Source organism: Notolepis coatsorum (genome assembly GCF_963971535.1).
Source record: "Notolepis coatsorum genome assembly, chromosome: 1".
Classification (NCBI taxonomy): domain Eukaryota; kingdom Metazoa; phylum Chordata; class Actinopteri; order Aulopiformes; family Paralepididae; genus Notolepis; species Notolepis coatsorum.
The window spans coordinates 240,351,433-240,368,735 of record NC_140165.1 but is presented as its reverse complement, the minus strand read 5'-3'; the positions used below and the strand labels follow the sequence as shown (position 1 = coordinate 240,368,735).

General features: G+C 41.1%; 1 protein-coding gene across 2 annotated transcripts in view; it reads left to right on the top strand.

The window, feature by feature from the left end:
- The window catches only part of nf1a (neurofibromin 1a), a 255,630-nt gene that overhangs the window by 36,996 nt on the left and 201,331 nt on the right, over positions 1-17,303 (top strand). For both annotated transcript variants that reach the window (XM_084328075.1, XM_084328074.1), the window contains exon 2: positions 16,319-16,471. In XM_084328075.1, coding sequence (XP_084184201.1) covers positions 16,319-16,471 — 153 coding nt within the window. The remainder of the gene's footprint in view (positions 1-16,318; positions 16,472-17,303) is intronic.

Sequence of the window (17,303 nt, the reverse complement as noted above, 5' to 3'; positions counted from 1 at the left end):
CAAACGGGAACGGGACACACATCTGTGCAATAGCACATACCACCAAAGTCACTGGCCCACTGTGTGCGTGTGTGTGTATCATCTGCGTGTGCAAACGGGAATGGGACACAGACATTTGAACTATTAATTAAGTGATTAATGCCTACTGTGGCAAAGTTGTAGCCAACAACTAGGCCTAATAAGAAAGGCAGTGACATTGAACAAAAAGGAGACACTGGCTTTACAACCAGGGCCATCAGTAGAGGGGGGAGCTAGTGTTGCTCTTCTAGAAAAAGAATCCTTTCAGGGTTGCCTATTGAAATACTGTACACCTCCAGTACAGAAACATTGTTTATGAGTTTGCGTGTCAGGTCGATTCTGCCAATTACGACGTCACACCGCTTGCACTCTGGCCGTCCGGCGCTGCAGCTGGACCCTATTGCCACACCGCTTGCACTCTGGCCGTCCGGCGCTGCAGCTGGACCATATTGCCCACCTCTGCGGTTGATAACGCTAGCCAAGTTAGCTGTACACACATACACAGTAGGGCTGGGCGATATCACGATATTATATAAACATCGGGTACAGTTCATTAACAATACCCTTTTTCAACGTATCGTGGATATCGTGATGTTTTGCCCAAGAGGATTGTGTCGCGTCAATCTGTCCACACGTTACTCGTTCATATCTCAGCCCGTGCTGAGATATGCCCATTCCGCGGTCTGTTAATAAAGTTTTCAATCAGACAGATGTATGGAAAGGCTTTTATTATAACATTCGTTGTAGTAAAATCATTATGCCTCATTTAGTCATCCTGTGGAGCACTGGTCTCCTACTCGACGGCCGCGGGGAGCTAACGTTAGTAGCTTTGTTGTTGTTCAGCACACAGGACATTCAGGAAGTCAAACTAATAGCGCTTGCCGATTGGTGCTAAGAACAGCAGGGCGGGTGCAAGCGGTGTGACGTCATTGGCAGACTCGACTGTCAATCAAAATGATTATGTTTCCGTCAGAATGAATGAATGAAAACTTTATTAAAAGGTTGCAGAATGGGTACAATACAGTACAGGAGGATGAAGACCAGAAAAAGACTTTCGGCTTTTTTACATAAGGGTCCTCCATTTTCAATTCATCAAAACATTTAGAGACATACATATATACAGTAGTTTCATAAAAATGCTAAAATGCTATTGATTGATTGATTTAAAACTTTATTAACATATTGCAGAATGGGTACAGTACAGCTCAATACATACAATTGTTAAAGGGATGCAGACCAGAGAAAGACTTTAGTCTTGTTTACATCAGGGTCCCCCATTTTCAATTCATCATATTTCATATCTAAATCATATAATATCTCATATGCAATATATAATCTAATAATCTAAATCTAATATATAATATAAAAATGCTAAATGCATGGGTATTTTATTTTGTCTTTAATGTTAGCTTGCAAACTCAAATACTGTCTTGGTAAGCCTCATAATGAATTGTTTGGGGTAAAAAAGAAAAACATCGGCGCACTGTAGAGCCCTGCTTGCGCATTGAGGAGAGCTACACCAATGCAAAGTGCGGAGTTGCTCATGCAGCTAGCTAACGTTGCTCGCAAGGTTGCATCGACGACAGACAGCTGGACTGCCCTGACGACTGTCACTTGCTACTACTGTACATCACGAGGACTGGTGGCGAGTCCCCACTGCTGTGTTGCTAACTAGAAGTTCACCGGGTCAGCATCGGCACAATGCAGACCACAGTTAAAAGAAGCCATTCCCCATCCCTGGATAAAAATCCGACTGGTGGAAAGTCAATGCGGGGGGTTTCCCCAGGCTGGAATCGGGACCATGCATGCGAGTCAGTCTGAGACAGGCTATTTATGTTCTATGTAGGCTATCTTGTTGCAAACTAATAATAATAATAATAATAATAATAATAATAATAGCCTCATTAAAAATACTAGTATTGTTACTTCGTTAGGTTGTTTTCAGCGTTTTATACGTGTAATCTGTTATTTAGTTAGGCCTATTGGAAATGTTCCTCGACATAAGTCGATTTTTTATTTTTGTTTATTTATTAAGTTAATATAAAACCGTGTTTAGAACATTGTTGAGTTTGTTAAACCATTTCTTTAACCACTTAACACTTTGAGTGCCAGCGACAAGAGATCTCGTATTTTTCTCGTTTTCTTTTATTTATTATCGATTTCCATGAATTTTTCATCAATCTAGCCTCACGTTACCAGTGGGGATCTGTCTGAACTCTAACAGGGAAAATACCGCCCCTATCGTCTCTCCGGATGGTACTGCACCCCATTGGATTGAATGAAACGCATGGAGAGAAAAGTCCTGCTTCCACATTTTACTTGTCAGATAAGTAACCGGAGACGATCCAAGTAATCGCCCCACCACCAGAACAGCGGAGAATGTGCGTTTCCAGTATCCAGCGTTGGATCAATAAACACGATCGATATTTGGAATGGCGATCAGGAATTGGAATAATCTTTTTGGAGAACATCTGATCTGAGGTAAGGAATCTATTTGACCAGTCTTGGGATAATCAGAGCTAATTTCACATATCAGCATGTGCCGTATGTGTGTCTGTGTGTGTGTGCGATCAGGAAATAAGATAATCGATTTTTCAGCCCGCTTCTATAGCGTGCATATGCTATCGATAATTTAGCGTTTATTTGAAAACGATTCATAAATAGGCCGAAAAATGACAACGTGTTTTGTGTATTCCAGTGTATTCCAGTAAAGGGCGTTTATCACAGAATCTTTATTTTGTTCTGGAACTTTAAAAAAAACGAGCGTTTTTCAAAATGGTATCAAACGAAAATGAACCGATAAAAAAAAAAAAAAAATCCGTTTCGACAATGTTGACTGCAAACAAGTCATTGATAAGCAACGGCCATATTAGACACATAGCCATAATTTAAGATATAGTTTATGCGTTCGCAAATATCAGAGCTCTGTCATTGAAGTGGGTGGTGGCACGCAACGGGGTTCCGGGCCACCGGACCCGTGGCACTCAAGTGTTAACGTTCCGACGGCCCGCCCTTACGACGGTGTCCCGTTCTTCGTTAGTACAGTTGGTTGTTTTCAGCATTTTATGCACGTAATCTGTTATTTAGTTAGGCCTATTGGACATAAGTAGATTTTTTATTTGTTTATTTAATATAAACTATATAATATATAAATATTTAATATTTATAAATACATTTTTGAATTTGTTAAACATGCTTTAGATATTTTTAAGTGGCGACTGATGTCATGCAATGTTGCGAGAATGCAATATGTCGCTGCTGCGGTAATAAAGCTTTTGATTGAGGAAAGAAATACATTTGTTATTGTTTGGTCAATTGTGTATTTTAGTTACAATTAATCGATTGATTGATCGTTAACGTTATCAATGATCGAGTAAGGAACGCGCAACCCTAAAGTCTATACTGGTCTACTATACTATACTGTACACTCAATCACCGTTCGGGGCATTTTTATTTTTAAATCAAATAAATAGGAATGATGTAAATTTGATATTTAGGCCCAATATTCACTCTCACCTGTTGAACAACAGAATCCAGTGTAAAATAGGTTACTTGAAAATATAAGTTGAGACAACTTATTTAAGTTTTTTTTTTTTTTTTTTTTATATTATACAGTGCACCCTTTCCCCCCTGCTTCTCCTGGTTCTCATGAAACCTGCTGTATGGCATCTTTACATGCGTTTGACTTCCAGATCTAATTAACCCATCTCAAACTCCGCCCTCTTTTCAATCAATTGAATTTCGGAAAAACGCATGTTAACAGGAAGTGAATAGAATAGAATAGAATAGAATCTTTATTGTCACAATGTTGGTACAACGAAATTTTGTTTGGAGCATCACCACTGGCATACAAACATAAAATATAGCATGTGCAAAATAATAATGTCAATAATATAATAATATAGTATCAATGTCCCAATGTCCTCAATAATAATAATATACCATCAATGTCCCAAGTGCAATAGTGCAAATAAATAAATATTACAGTGACAGTCCAGTTGAGTTAATGGATGGAGGGGGGGGGGGGGGGGGGGGGGGGGGCGTTGACTTGCAATGGATGAAATGGATGATTTGATTGGATCTGCGGGTCATACAGTTTGGCTCACCAACTATCTAAATAAAATACATATTGATACCATCAGTTGGATATCACAAAAGGATGAGATATTTCAAATGTCATGATTGGACAAGGTGTTGAGTTCATGATTTTTTTTGTTTTGTGATTATCAAATTTCAGGAAGAATTCATAGTAAACAGGAAGTGTTGTGTTACTCGTGTTTGCTTTACACCGAACGTGACAGATATGTTTGTTGTATGACATGTGAATTAAATTAGTACAGGGCTCGACAGTGCGAGCATTTAACTCGCATTTGCAACTAAAAATAGATGTGTGCCAACGGGAGGAATAATTTAGGAGCACATGTGCGAGTAAAGAGCACATCCTACAAGCTGACAGTTCAATGATCTTCTTTCATATACTAGGTCAGTGGCTGCATTAAGAAAAACTAAATCAGATACTCAACTACAAAGACCTGTTTCTTGGACCAACGTCATTTCGCTGGTTACGTGGTTTGCGTCCGCAAAGCATGTGAGCAGAGGCTCTTGTTAACTTTGCTGGACCGTGGCTTTTGTAAAGTTGGAAAGCGCTTTGGATAAAAGAGATATATAAATGCACCATTTAACAGTAGTTGGTGGCTAACAGCAGCAAACGCTTGAACGTTTGGCTGAGCTCCACAAAAAAAGTTGAAATACAACAAAACACAATACCTGCAGCAAGAGTATTTTGTGCCGCAAGGAAACTCCTCCAATATGACAGCATTTGTTTCAACCCTCCGTCCAACATATTCAATGTGTTGCGGTCTTCCACGGTAGCAACATTAGCGCTTAACACTGGTATTATATCTCTTGTGCTGCACTAACGTAGCGTGGATGGGAAAGAGGTCTGGCTATGAGAGACACTCGAGTGTAACATAACAGCTGATATTCATCTTTTATAGTGTTAATTTTGGCAGCTATTTTCATTTTAGTTTTAGTCTTAGTCATGTGTCAAGTGCTCTTTTTTCGTTTTCATCATATTTAGTCATCTTCATTTATTTTTCGTTTAGTCAGTTTTAGTCAACTAAATGTCTGAGCATTTTAGTCTTAGTCAGTTTTTCTCTAAATTTTGTCTTTTTTGTTTTAGTCTAGATTTAGTCGACGAAAACGTATGTCATTTTTGTCTATTTTTAGTTAATGGAAAAAAACTTGTCAGAAATAGTCAACATGGAACATTTTCTGATTTAAATTGCGTATTTATTTTTTAAATCTGAGTCGGCGGCACAAGTGATACACAGGAAGTATATATAATGTTGGTGTAGACATGGTCCAATGTATTGTTGCTCCTACAGTATATGTTGGTGTAGACATGGTCCAATGTATTGTTGCTCCTACAGTATATGTTGGTGTAGACATGGTCCAATGTATTGTTGCTCCTACAGTATATGTTGGTGTAGACATGGTCCAATGTATTGTTGTTCCTACAGTATATGTTGGTGTAGACATGGTCCAATGTATTGTTGCTCCTACAGTATATGTTGGTGTAGACATGGTCCAATGTATGCATCAAAGAGAGCATTACAGATGTGGTGACGTTGTTTCTGACCAGAGAGACGACGCTGAACTCTGTCTGTCTTCTGTTTGCTGTGTCTTTCCTTTCTCTCTGCCATGTCTGTCCTCTCTCTGCTGTGTCTGTGTCTGTCCTCTCTCTTATCCTTATTATTCTATAACAGGATACTGTAAACTAAGTAAACAGAACACACAGTAGTACTAGTAGTAGTACACACTGATTGCAATCTGCTTGCATAAAAACATTATATAAAATCACATTCTGAGGTCAGTGTTAAAGTGCCACATGGAAGAGGTCTGGTTAGTGGTTAGAGTTAGAGGTGGTCTAGGTCTGGTTAGGGTAGCTTAGGGGTAGTTAAGCATTCATTATAATTTATTATTATTATTTAGATAGAGGGCTAGACCAACTCTGAACCCCTATCCGGACCTAGACCACCTCTAAGTCACAACCCTAACTTAGGGATTAAAGTTAGAGGTGGTCTAGGTCTGGTTAGGGGTTAGAGTTAGAGGTGGTCTAGGTCTGGTTATACTGATCCGATACCAGTGCATACGTTAAAAAAAAAAAAAAAAAAATTATATTATATAAATTATAAAACTTATTTTTTTCTTTTTTACAGCTACTGTTTTATATATACTGTTTTTTAGTAATAACTAGAAAGTAATGGTATTTATTCAACAACAGGTGATTGTATAGATTAGTATTAGTATCATTAATTGACAACTAAGCTCAATGAGTTCACCCACGGAATGGTTGTTGGCACATTGGTTCCGCACGGACGTTACACGTTGTTGCGCACTTCCTATCCAGGCTGCTCCGTTTAGGTCAGCTAGTAGCAGAGGCTCTGTTGTGATTTTTAATGCAAAATAAATATTCAACATTCTCTTTTGAGACTCCGCCTCAGACTCTTATCATTTGGCACTAAAAGCTAAACATTGTCACCGGTATGGCTGTCTGCATTATGTCATTAATTGTGTGCGAGAGGTCGATCAGTTAGCCACATTAGCGTGAGCTAGGTTAGCCACTAGCTAACGCGAGCTAGATGGAAATACAAACAATGTAACGTTACTGGTGAAAAAGTGATTTACCTTGGAATACTCCTTTGCCAACTTGCTGTACTTTGCTTGCAGGTCTGCAGCTGGATTATGAATAGTCCCAACTTTAGCCACTGTAACGTTAAGCTAAAACTAGCTTTTCAAATAGCTCTTCAGCTCATGCTAATAACAGAGCTCCCCGTCACACTGCTCAACTCGGGACGAGGGCATTAAGAAAAGTTATAATTATTTTGTCTCGTCTTGTTTTAGTCAACAATATCAACATACATGAAGAGAAATTTCGTCCTGGTTTTTGTAAATTACATTTTTGTGTCCTCAGTTGTGGTCAACGATATTTAATAAACTATTTAGTCTCGTTAGCGTGACATGGTCTTCAATAACGTGACGTCACGTCTCGTCGTCATGAAAAAAACCTTCGTTGACGAACATCTTTCGTCATCAATTTAGTCAACAAAATTAACAATTTTTTTTTAAATCACTAGCTATGAAAGGGAAGATGAGCGCAGAAAGAGTGGATGAATGTCACTGAGCAGTGATTTCAGTTGAAGGTAAATTTACATTCCTTGGCAACAGTTGTCTCTTTCCTTAGGTAATAGATAAGCAAAATTAATCATCAACCACAGCAATGTTAATTAATTTCATAAGCCTCCTTTGATATATAACATAACGCTTCAGAAACGGATGACAAAAACTAAAGGCTAAGTTACAGCATGTCATGGTTCACAATTGACTGATTATAGCCTAAATCTGCCAAGAATGAAGGTAGAATAGTTTTGGTTCAGATTTTCTATGACTGGCTTGTTGACTCCCGTTAACTTTGGACGCAATTTGGATTTTGTGTATAGGAATCCTACCACATTAAAATAATATTTGGAACACACTGCAACTATTATTGACCCCTCCTTGGGTTTCGCTACCAAAACCGGGGAAATCATAGACACTTGATAGCACTAAGCTAGCATATAACATCAGCTTGCTGGATCGTAGCTGGGAATAGGAGGAGAAAGCTACTCTCCTGCCACTCTATGACTAAAGAGTAGTCATCTAGCTAGGCTATAACTAGACTCTTCTCTAGACAATGTAGTGACATTTTCACAATCATTGCATGAGAATTAGGGATGGGCATGATTAGATAAGTACTCGAAATGGACATTGAAATGTGGCTTTGAGAACCAAATAAAATTTGTCTTGCTGTCACAAGAACGATGTATTCCACGGTGCAAGTATGACCCTTGTGGCCCACAGACAGCCAGCTGGTTTACGTTGCAACAAGTGCATTAAATAGGAAGCAGGAGCTTTATATAATCTGCCCCTCAATAAGACGTATTACTGGTGACGGGTATGATATCCACCACGGTGTCCTTTATGAAAAGCTTTATAATCTGGAATCTTGGAACCTATTCTACGTGTTCAAATGACTGTCTGCTTCTTAGGGTTCCTCCAGTTTGCTCTGAACTAGTTAAAACTGCTTTTTCCTTTGATGCCTCCAACACCTGGAATGTTCTTCAACTGACCCTGAAGCTGAAGGTTCTTCCTTCTTTTGCTGCATTTAAAAGTATGATCTCCGACCACCACTGTGCGTCGACTTGTAACCATCTTAGCTATTGTTTATTCTTATTTATAGTGCCTATATGTATGAAATTGCTGATAAACTGTCTGGTTTTGTAAGCTCGTCGTTGCTGTAAATGAGGATAACATTAACCTCTGTCTCACAAATTGAAATAAAGGACTAGAACTTGGTGGTAGGCTCCACGAAACTACGAGTGTTGTCGCAGACCCTATTATCGGTGCATTTCTCTACACTGAGCTGAAATTAAACGATTGTACATAAATTAGGTAAATAAATATTAACAATATTTATTTACAACTAGGCCTGCCACGATAACACATTTTGCTGGGCGATTAATTGCCCCCGAAAATATCACGATAAGCGATATTATTGCGACCGGTTAGAGAATTTTTTTGAGAAATGTATTTCCCAAAACTTTTATTTTGAAGCCCACCGCTCCGTCTTTTCCGGTGTTTAAGACTTTTATTTTGAAGCCCACCGACCGGACCGGAAGTATTGTTGTGATTATCCTAGCCGACAACTTGTCTCGTCCGGTTGTGTTTTTTAGTTTTAACGTTAGCGTTAGCTACTAACGTTAGATGCAGCTACTACAGGCAATCAACGATGAGGAGGAAGCGTCAAAGCAGTATTATAATAGAATAGCTGTGGTGCGTAGGCACTGCAGCACGACTCGAAAACGACCTGCTATAATAAATTAATTCATGTTTAACTTGTCCCCGTCTCCAGTCCTTTGACTAGCCCCACCCGTTCATTGTAAACAATGATGCATGTAATTGTATTAACGTTATTCTGTGTTATTCTAACGTTACACTACAAATAACGCTACTTGGTTAAAAGGAGCAACACTATTGAGAAATGTAGTTAAGTTATGTGGCGTTGCCCCACGGAGCTCCTGTGCTGTGCTGTAGTAAAGCCAGCGGCCCGCCTCCCAACACGGACAGTGACTGACAAGGGGCACTGGTTCCGCCTCATTAAAACAAACGCGCAAATAGCAATTAATCGCGCCCGTCAAAATCATTGCATTCATTTTAATTATCGCGGCAATTAATCGATTTATTGCTTATCGCGGCAGGCCTATTTACAACACATAAATCAACTTTACAATACAGTAGTGACAACACAGATAATGAACTATTTACAATACAGGGAGGCACATACAACACTCATAACTATTTACAACCAGTGTCAGAGAGAGCGCACTCAAGTTGGAAATTCTGAGGGCTCAGAGTGCACACTGGACGCTCTGACCAAAGAGTCAGTTTATCAGAGCAGAGCAGATTTTCAGAGTGAATTTATTAACTCCCCTTAACTAGAGCCCTATGAAATCCATTTAATCTTTTCTTGTTTTCGGATTTTATATTTTTTCCTTTGGATTTAACCAAAGAAAACTATACTAAATTATGTTTTTGACTAACTTTAATAACAGTACATCTGCAAACGGTGCCAGTTCAGTTATGAGGTTTCTTTTTCTCAATTCAGTTCAATGCAGTTCAATTGCCAGTGCAGTGCAATAACTAAATAATAATTAAATAGTTAAATACAAAATAATTTGTTTAAAAGAAATCAGAAAAAAACTGTAAATGTAATTTCTTTCAAGGAGATGTCCTTTAACACTTTGACTGCCCAAGTGTAATTTTTTTTTTTTTTTTTTTATCCACTTTTTCTCCCATTTTTCTATATTTTCTCCCATCCCAATTTCGTATCATCCAATTCAACCCTCCCCTGTCACGAACGCTGTTTCTTGCCTCCCACAAGCCGGCTGCAATGTGGACTAAGTCATACATAGCACAAGTCCCCTCCGGTACTTGAGGTAACAGCAGTCGCATCTTTTCACCTGCGCAGCTCGACCTCTCAGTGTCGAGGAGTAACGCGTGGGAGGCTCACGCTGCCCCCGACACTTCCTGATTCTACTGCGCAGGCGCACCAACCGACTTGTAGGAGTCGCTTGTTCACAACGTTCGATCCCCACCCTTCAGTTTTCCCTCCCCGTAATACGGCCAATGTGTATTACTGCGGACGACCAGCCAAACTGAAAAACAATGTGGAGAGCTGGATTCGAACACGCGAATCCTAGCGTCTCCACACTGGTGGCGAGTGCCTTAGACCACTACACCACCTAGCCGCCCTCCCAAGTGTAATTTCTTATTAGTCCCTTGAATGCCCACATCCACTTTTTCTCCCATTTTCTATATTTTCTCCCATCCCAATTTCGTATCATCCAATTCAACCCTCCCCTGTCACGAACGCTGTTTCTTGCCTCCCACAAGCCGGCTGCAATGTGGACTAAGTCATACATATAGCACAAGTCCCCTCCGGTACTTGAGGTAACAGCAGTCACATCTTTTCACCTGCGCAGCTCGATCTCTCAGTAGCGAGGAGTAACGCGTGGGAGGCTCACGCTGCCCCCGACACTTCCTGATTCTACTGAGCAGGCGCACCAACCGACCTGTAGGAGTCGCTGTCCACAACGCCCGATCCCCACCCATCAGTTTCCCACCCCCTAATACGGCCAATGTGTATTAGTATGAACGACCAGCTAAACTGAAAGCAATGTGGAGCGCTGGGCTCGAACAGGCGAGCCCAGCGTCTCCGCATTCGTGACGAGCGCCTTGCCCACTACGCCACGTAGCCGCCACATCCACTCCAATGTTAGCGTTAATATCGCCTAATCTATGTTTAAAATTATGGCTATGTGTCTAATCTGCCCGTCGCTTATCAAAGACTCATTTTCCAGTCAACATTGTCATGGCAGATTGTTTTCTTATCGCTTCATTTCCGTTTTCTAGCATTTTGAAAATCACTCAATTTCACGGAAAAAACAACACATTCCATGATAATCGCCTTTTACTGGAATATTCTAGAACATTGTCATTGTTCGGCCATGTCATTAATCGTTTTCAAATAAACGCTAGATTATCGATAGTATATGTGTACGCACGCACGCTCTTGCGGCGAGCCGAAAATCGAGTCTCCTATTTCCTGACGGCGCGCACAGTCAAACAGCGATAACACACAATCACATAAAAGCTTATATCTCTGTGAAAACGAGTCTGATTATCCTAATACTGATAACATAGATTCCTTACCTGAGATCAGATGGTATCCAAATGGTTTATTCCAATTCCCGATCGCCGTTCGAAAAAATCGCTCATTTGATTGATCCATCGGGTATACAGTAAAACACATTCCCCGCGGCTCCGAGGCTCCAGAGTGAACTCTGGTAGACCCCGGTTACATGAGTGAGAAGTAAAATGTGGAGTGCGGGTTTTTTTCCCCCATTTCATTTTCAGAGTCCAATCCAAAAGGGTGATTTACCATCTGGGAGACGATAGGGGGCGCTTTTTTCACATCTGAGCGCCTGGGGTGACTGGATCTCCAACGGTAGACTCGCTTGATGCAATATGATTTCAGGTCGCTAATAATTTAAAAAAAAACGAATAAAATTAATATTCTCGTGAGTGGGCATTCAACCCGCGGGGGGTAAACGCGAGAAAACTTGTGGATGGCATTCAAAGTGTTAAAGGTGCATGCTTCTCCCCATCTCTGGCTGACATCACCATTGTAATACATGGTTAGGCCTTTGTGTTTTCCTCAGTGAGGGATTCTCTTTTGTCGGTTAGCAGTGTTTTGTACTTGCTGAAGCTTCTCTCTGTATAATTATTTTTTAAGTTTAAATATCAACATTATCTGACCATCCTCAGTAAATACTATCAAACTCCTCTGACCTCATCTGGTCTTTCCAAAGACCAGAGTTGGGACGGGCGCGCACACACACATATTCTCCCTTTGTGTTTGTGTGTGCGTGCGCGCAGAGCGCCCATTAACACATCCTGCGCCAAGAACGAGATGCGCCGTTTTTGCCCGCCATGCGTTGAACGCCAAGAACGACTTACGACATAATTCATCCAGCCAACCTCCGGACTCCAACGGGACCCTGTATGAGATTGCAACGCCTCAATACCGCCGCCTGGTGGATGGTCGGGCGAGTTACACTCTCGCCAAAACCGGAAGTGCCGATCGGTGCGTCGAGGAAATCCCTCCGGCAGTGATATCTTGTTACGTGGCTCCAGACAAACACTATAGTGCATTTGGATCGCTTTTTAAACGTAATAATCGATATGATTTCGGCATTTATTGCGACATACAAACCGGAAATGGATGTAGGAGATCGACGTCAAATAATTGGGATCTTTTTTCTCCAGTCTCAACGGCGAACGGTAAGAGGACAGTAACGTTATTTTCAGCCCGATTGTTTATTCATTTCACTGCAAACCATCTGATCAATATATCAACCCATACCAAATAAAGCCGTTACTGACGATCAAGGAATTATAAACGACCCCCCCCCCTTCCTTCACGCATGATGAAGCATAATGTATACCGATCATATACATTTGAATTTTTTAATATAGCGTGTATAGGAAAGAAACGCCAATCGATAATCTATCATATGCTTCAGGGCCTATAACTACTGTTTTTGCAGAAAAGATTAAAAACATACTTATATTCTCGACGCTATTAACACATTGGTCGCCAAAATCGCTTTCCAGCGTTATTGCCCGCCATGCATTGACCGCCAACATCGCTGTACAGCGTTTTTGAGATCAATATTTCATTTTTTCACCATGGCATTCATAATTCATCCACCCACCCCCGGTGCTGCAGCGGGACCCTAAATGGGACTGCAACGGCTCAATACCGCTGCCTGGTGGATGATCTGGCGAGTTACACTCCACACGCCAAAACCGGATGTTGTCATCGGTGCGTTGAGGAAAATTCCTCCGGCAGTCACATCTCACTACGGGACTCCTGACAAACACTATAGTACATTTGGATCGCTGCCATAACGCAATAATCAATATGATTTCGGCGTTTATTGCGCCATACAAACCGGAAATGGATGTAGGTGATCGACGTTGAATAATTGGGATCTTTCACCGCCAGTCTCATCGGCCCACGGTAAGAGAACAGTAACGTTATTTTCAACCCGATTGTGCATTTCCTTGTTTGCAAACAGTCTGATCAATATATCCACCCATACTAAATAAAGCCGTTACTGATGATCAAGGAATTATAAACGACCCCCCCCCCCTTTCCTCCACTCATGATGAAGCATAATGTATACCGATCATATGCATTTGAATTTTTTAATATAGCGTGTATGGGAAAGAAAAGCCAATCGATAATCTATCATATGCGTCAGGGCCTATAACTAGCGTTTTTGGAATTACAGCAGAAAAGATTAAAAACATACTTATATTCTAGAAGGTATTAACACAACAATGTATGAATGAAAAAGTATAACGTTCCTACATCCTGAACGATAGATAATCAATGATATCTATCAACGATAGATAATCGACGTTGAATGGGCCATAGTAATGTCGATATAGCAATACAATTAAAAAAGTTATAGCCCTGCAAAGAAGGTAAACATCTCCATAGGCTTTTAACGGTGGCAGAGAGTGGTATAAGATGGGCACAATGCCCGGCAGTCAATGTGTTAACACAACAATGTATGAATGAAAAAATATAACGTTCCCACATCCTGAACGATAGATAATCGATGTTGAATGGGCCATAGTAATGTCAATATAGCAATACAATTTTAAAAGTTATAGCCCTGCAAAGAAGGAAAACATCTCCATAGGCTTTCAACGGTGGCAGACTGGGTATATTGATGGATATAACCCATGGTCGCCCAATGTGTTAAGCAGACTTAATGATTTTAGAATATCATTAAGTCAACTATCCAGTTTGTTTTTATAGTGTAACGACGTTAAGCTACTTGAAGGAGAGAGAGACCGAGACTCGTTACGCGCAACGCTAGTCTGACTTGCGGAGCGCGCACTGCACTCCGTTGTCTCGGAATTTATCTTCGTAGTGAAGATTGATTTATATTGATTGAAAACCTTTATTTATCCCCAAGGGGAGATTCAGATGGCCATCACAGCATAACAGCCATTTAAAGAAGAGCTAAAATAGGGCTAAAATAGAGCTAAAAGTGGTGAATGGAAGAAAAGAAAAAGAAACTAGTCCAATCATGATGTTAATTAATTAATTAGTTACAGTCCACAACCCAGCTCCTCCAGACTACGGCAGTTAGCCGTCCTGGCCCTGCCTGGTTGTGGAGCCTGATTGCCACCCGCACAAAGGACTGCCCGAAGCGCTTTGTGGTATGTCGGGGGGGATAAGTCTGTGGCTAAACGTGGACCGCATTGCGGTCAGCTCATCATGGAGGGGTGGCAGTGGTTCTCAAGGATGGCGTACAGCTTCCTCCTCTGCCTCCCCTCTGGCCTCTGCCACCACCTCCAGACTGTCCGAGTCCGCTCCTATATGAAAACAGATTTATGAATAATTTTAGCTAGCTCGCTAACGTTACTGGGATTTCTTTTTTAAGCTTTCATGAGGGGCGGGGGGTCCCGTTGGCGGGGCGGGCCGTCCCTTCAAGGCAATGAACGAACGCTAAGGGGACCGGCAAGGGGAAACGCTGCTTGCACCAGAGATATTATAGGAAGATTCTATAGTCGAGTGTGCTGGAGCTTATGTGAAATGATGGAACATCAGCACAAGCAAAGACGGGCAGTGGTTCAACTCTCTCCGACAGAGCTGTGACAAATCATCATGTGCAGACTGCAGACCCTATAAATAACTGAAAGGAATTGACACAAATTACGAGCAAAAGCAAATACATTTAAAATATTGGGAAACCCAACTTTACAGATTTGTTACCAGCTAAATTGTTGTCAAGGACATGATTCGATTTCAATTATTGGGGTCACAATTTTATATAAAATCAATTCCCTATTCATCATGATTATTCTAAGATAAGATATTCCTTTATTGGGGAGATTTGTGCGTGATAGCAGGCAGCATGGGGAAGAGGAGGTGCAGGTATGGGCAGGGTAATAGTAGAAGGACACAAATATAGGCAATAAAATGAGATGAATATAAGAAAAGGCAATTTAATAGAATAGATTCTGCTATACGGTGGATGGTAGCTGCTGATATTTCAGTGGATTCTCCTCTTTCTTTTCTCTCAACACGTCCCGTGGACAGTAAGGCACTTTTAAGGGTACCGGCCGAATTACATCGGTACTACTACTACTTGAGTGTAATATACTAGAGAAGAGGGAGCCTGTTCCACAAATATTTATATATATTACCGTCTCATCTCTTGGGTCTTTGGAAAGGAGGTCAAAGGAGTTTGATAATATTTACTGAGGATGGGCAGATAATGTTGACATTTAACCATTTAAAAAATATAACACATGATCATGCGATTTATTTTGTGAGGTGTGATACAACGATAAATGTTCTAAATAAATAACAATGTTGAAATTGAGACGTTTTGACTTATGTTTTACAATTCCTTTGTTATTACAGAGAGTAAGACTACAGATGGAAATGAGCTTCTGCTAAATCTGGTGCAAACATGTTTTCATGTGACAATGATTAATGTGCACATTGTCTATAAATACATTTTAAAAAGTAAAGACCGAAAAATAAAATCCCAATACCAAATTCCAGGAACTGGTACAGGTATTGGTTCAAATGTGAACGGTACCCAACCCTAGCCATCGAGTCAGAGGCATGAATGGATACAGCATGACGTGAGTTTCTTTACCAAGAACAAGCTAGTAGCCTTGTTGAGATGTGATGAGTGCAGTGAAAGTGGCATTGGATGAAAAAAATTATGGGAAAAGATTGTGTGCTGGAAGCATTGATAGTGAGTTTACAGAGTTGTTTCGGATTGTAATGCGGCAGAGATGCAGGGCGTATACGTACTACTGCATACGTACTACATTACTTTTCTTTACGACCCCAACACTGGCCAACATATGTCCGACCACGCTCTCCTAAAGCTTGCTGTCTTGTCAGAGGTTTTGAGTCTCTTGCTGAATGAGATGTGTGTTGTTTTGAGCTGCTACCTCTTGTAACGCTATCACTTTCACGCCCTGTTTCAGGAGAACTGAATCCTCCCTTGACTGCAGCATGGTTTCTCTCACTCTCTCTCTCTCTTCTCTCTTCTCTCTTCTCTCTTCTCTCTCTCCTCTCTCTCCCTCCCTCCAGCTTCCGATTAAGGCGGGAGCTGCGGGACACCAGAACACCCACACCAAAGTCAGCACAGAGCACAACAAGGAGTGTCTCATCAACATCTCCAAGTACAAGTTCTCCCTCGTCATCAGTGGCCTCACCAACATCCTCAAAAATGTCAACAACATGGTGAGTGGTCTTCCAACTCTGACGTTTGACCGGCTGGTTAACGGGTCGGGCAGTGATCTTCCAACTCTGACGTTTGACCGTCTGGTTAACGGGTCGGGCAGTGATCTTCCAACTCTGACGTTTGACCGTCTGGTTAACGGGTCGGGCAGTGATCTTCCAACTCTGACGTTTGACCGTCTGGTTAACGGGTCGGGCAGTGATCTTCCAACTCTGACGTTTGACCGGCTGGTTAACGGTTCGGGCAGTGATCTTCCAACTCTGACGTTTGACCGGCTGGTTAACGGTTCGGGCAGTGATCTTCCAACTCTGGCTTAAAGAGTGCTGCTTATTTACAATGTGCTGTAAATGTCATTCTAGAAAGCATTTCATTGGATGTTAAATTAGTACACGCCCCCGTGTGCAGGATGACTCGCCAACATTTAAACATTTTCCACGAAATGACAAAACTCTAAAATACCATTACGAAAACCTACAAAATAACTTTTGTCATTGTTGGGACAGATACTGGCGTATAGGTGACGATCAGCGAAGACATTGTGTGATAAAAGAACTTAAACCTATTTACATTCCATGGACTTTGAGGTTCCTTCCTCTTAAGTTCCTCCGGCTCACCTCCGCTTGCACCGCTTGGAAAAGATCTGTGGAGATTAGTCAAATTAGTTCAGGGACATTTAAAAACGGTCTCGGGTAGACATTCCAGTGTCTCCCTAGAACACGGATGGACACTTTTCTCTGATCAGATCTTCGTGATCACGGTTCAATGAACAGACCAATGTTCCCTGCAGACTCTTGACCCTGCATATTGGTCCTCACATTGAACAGGAACGTGCAA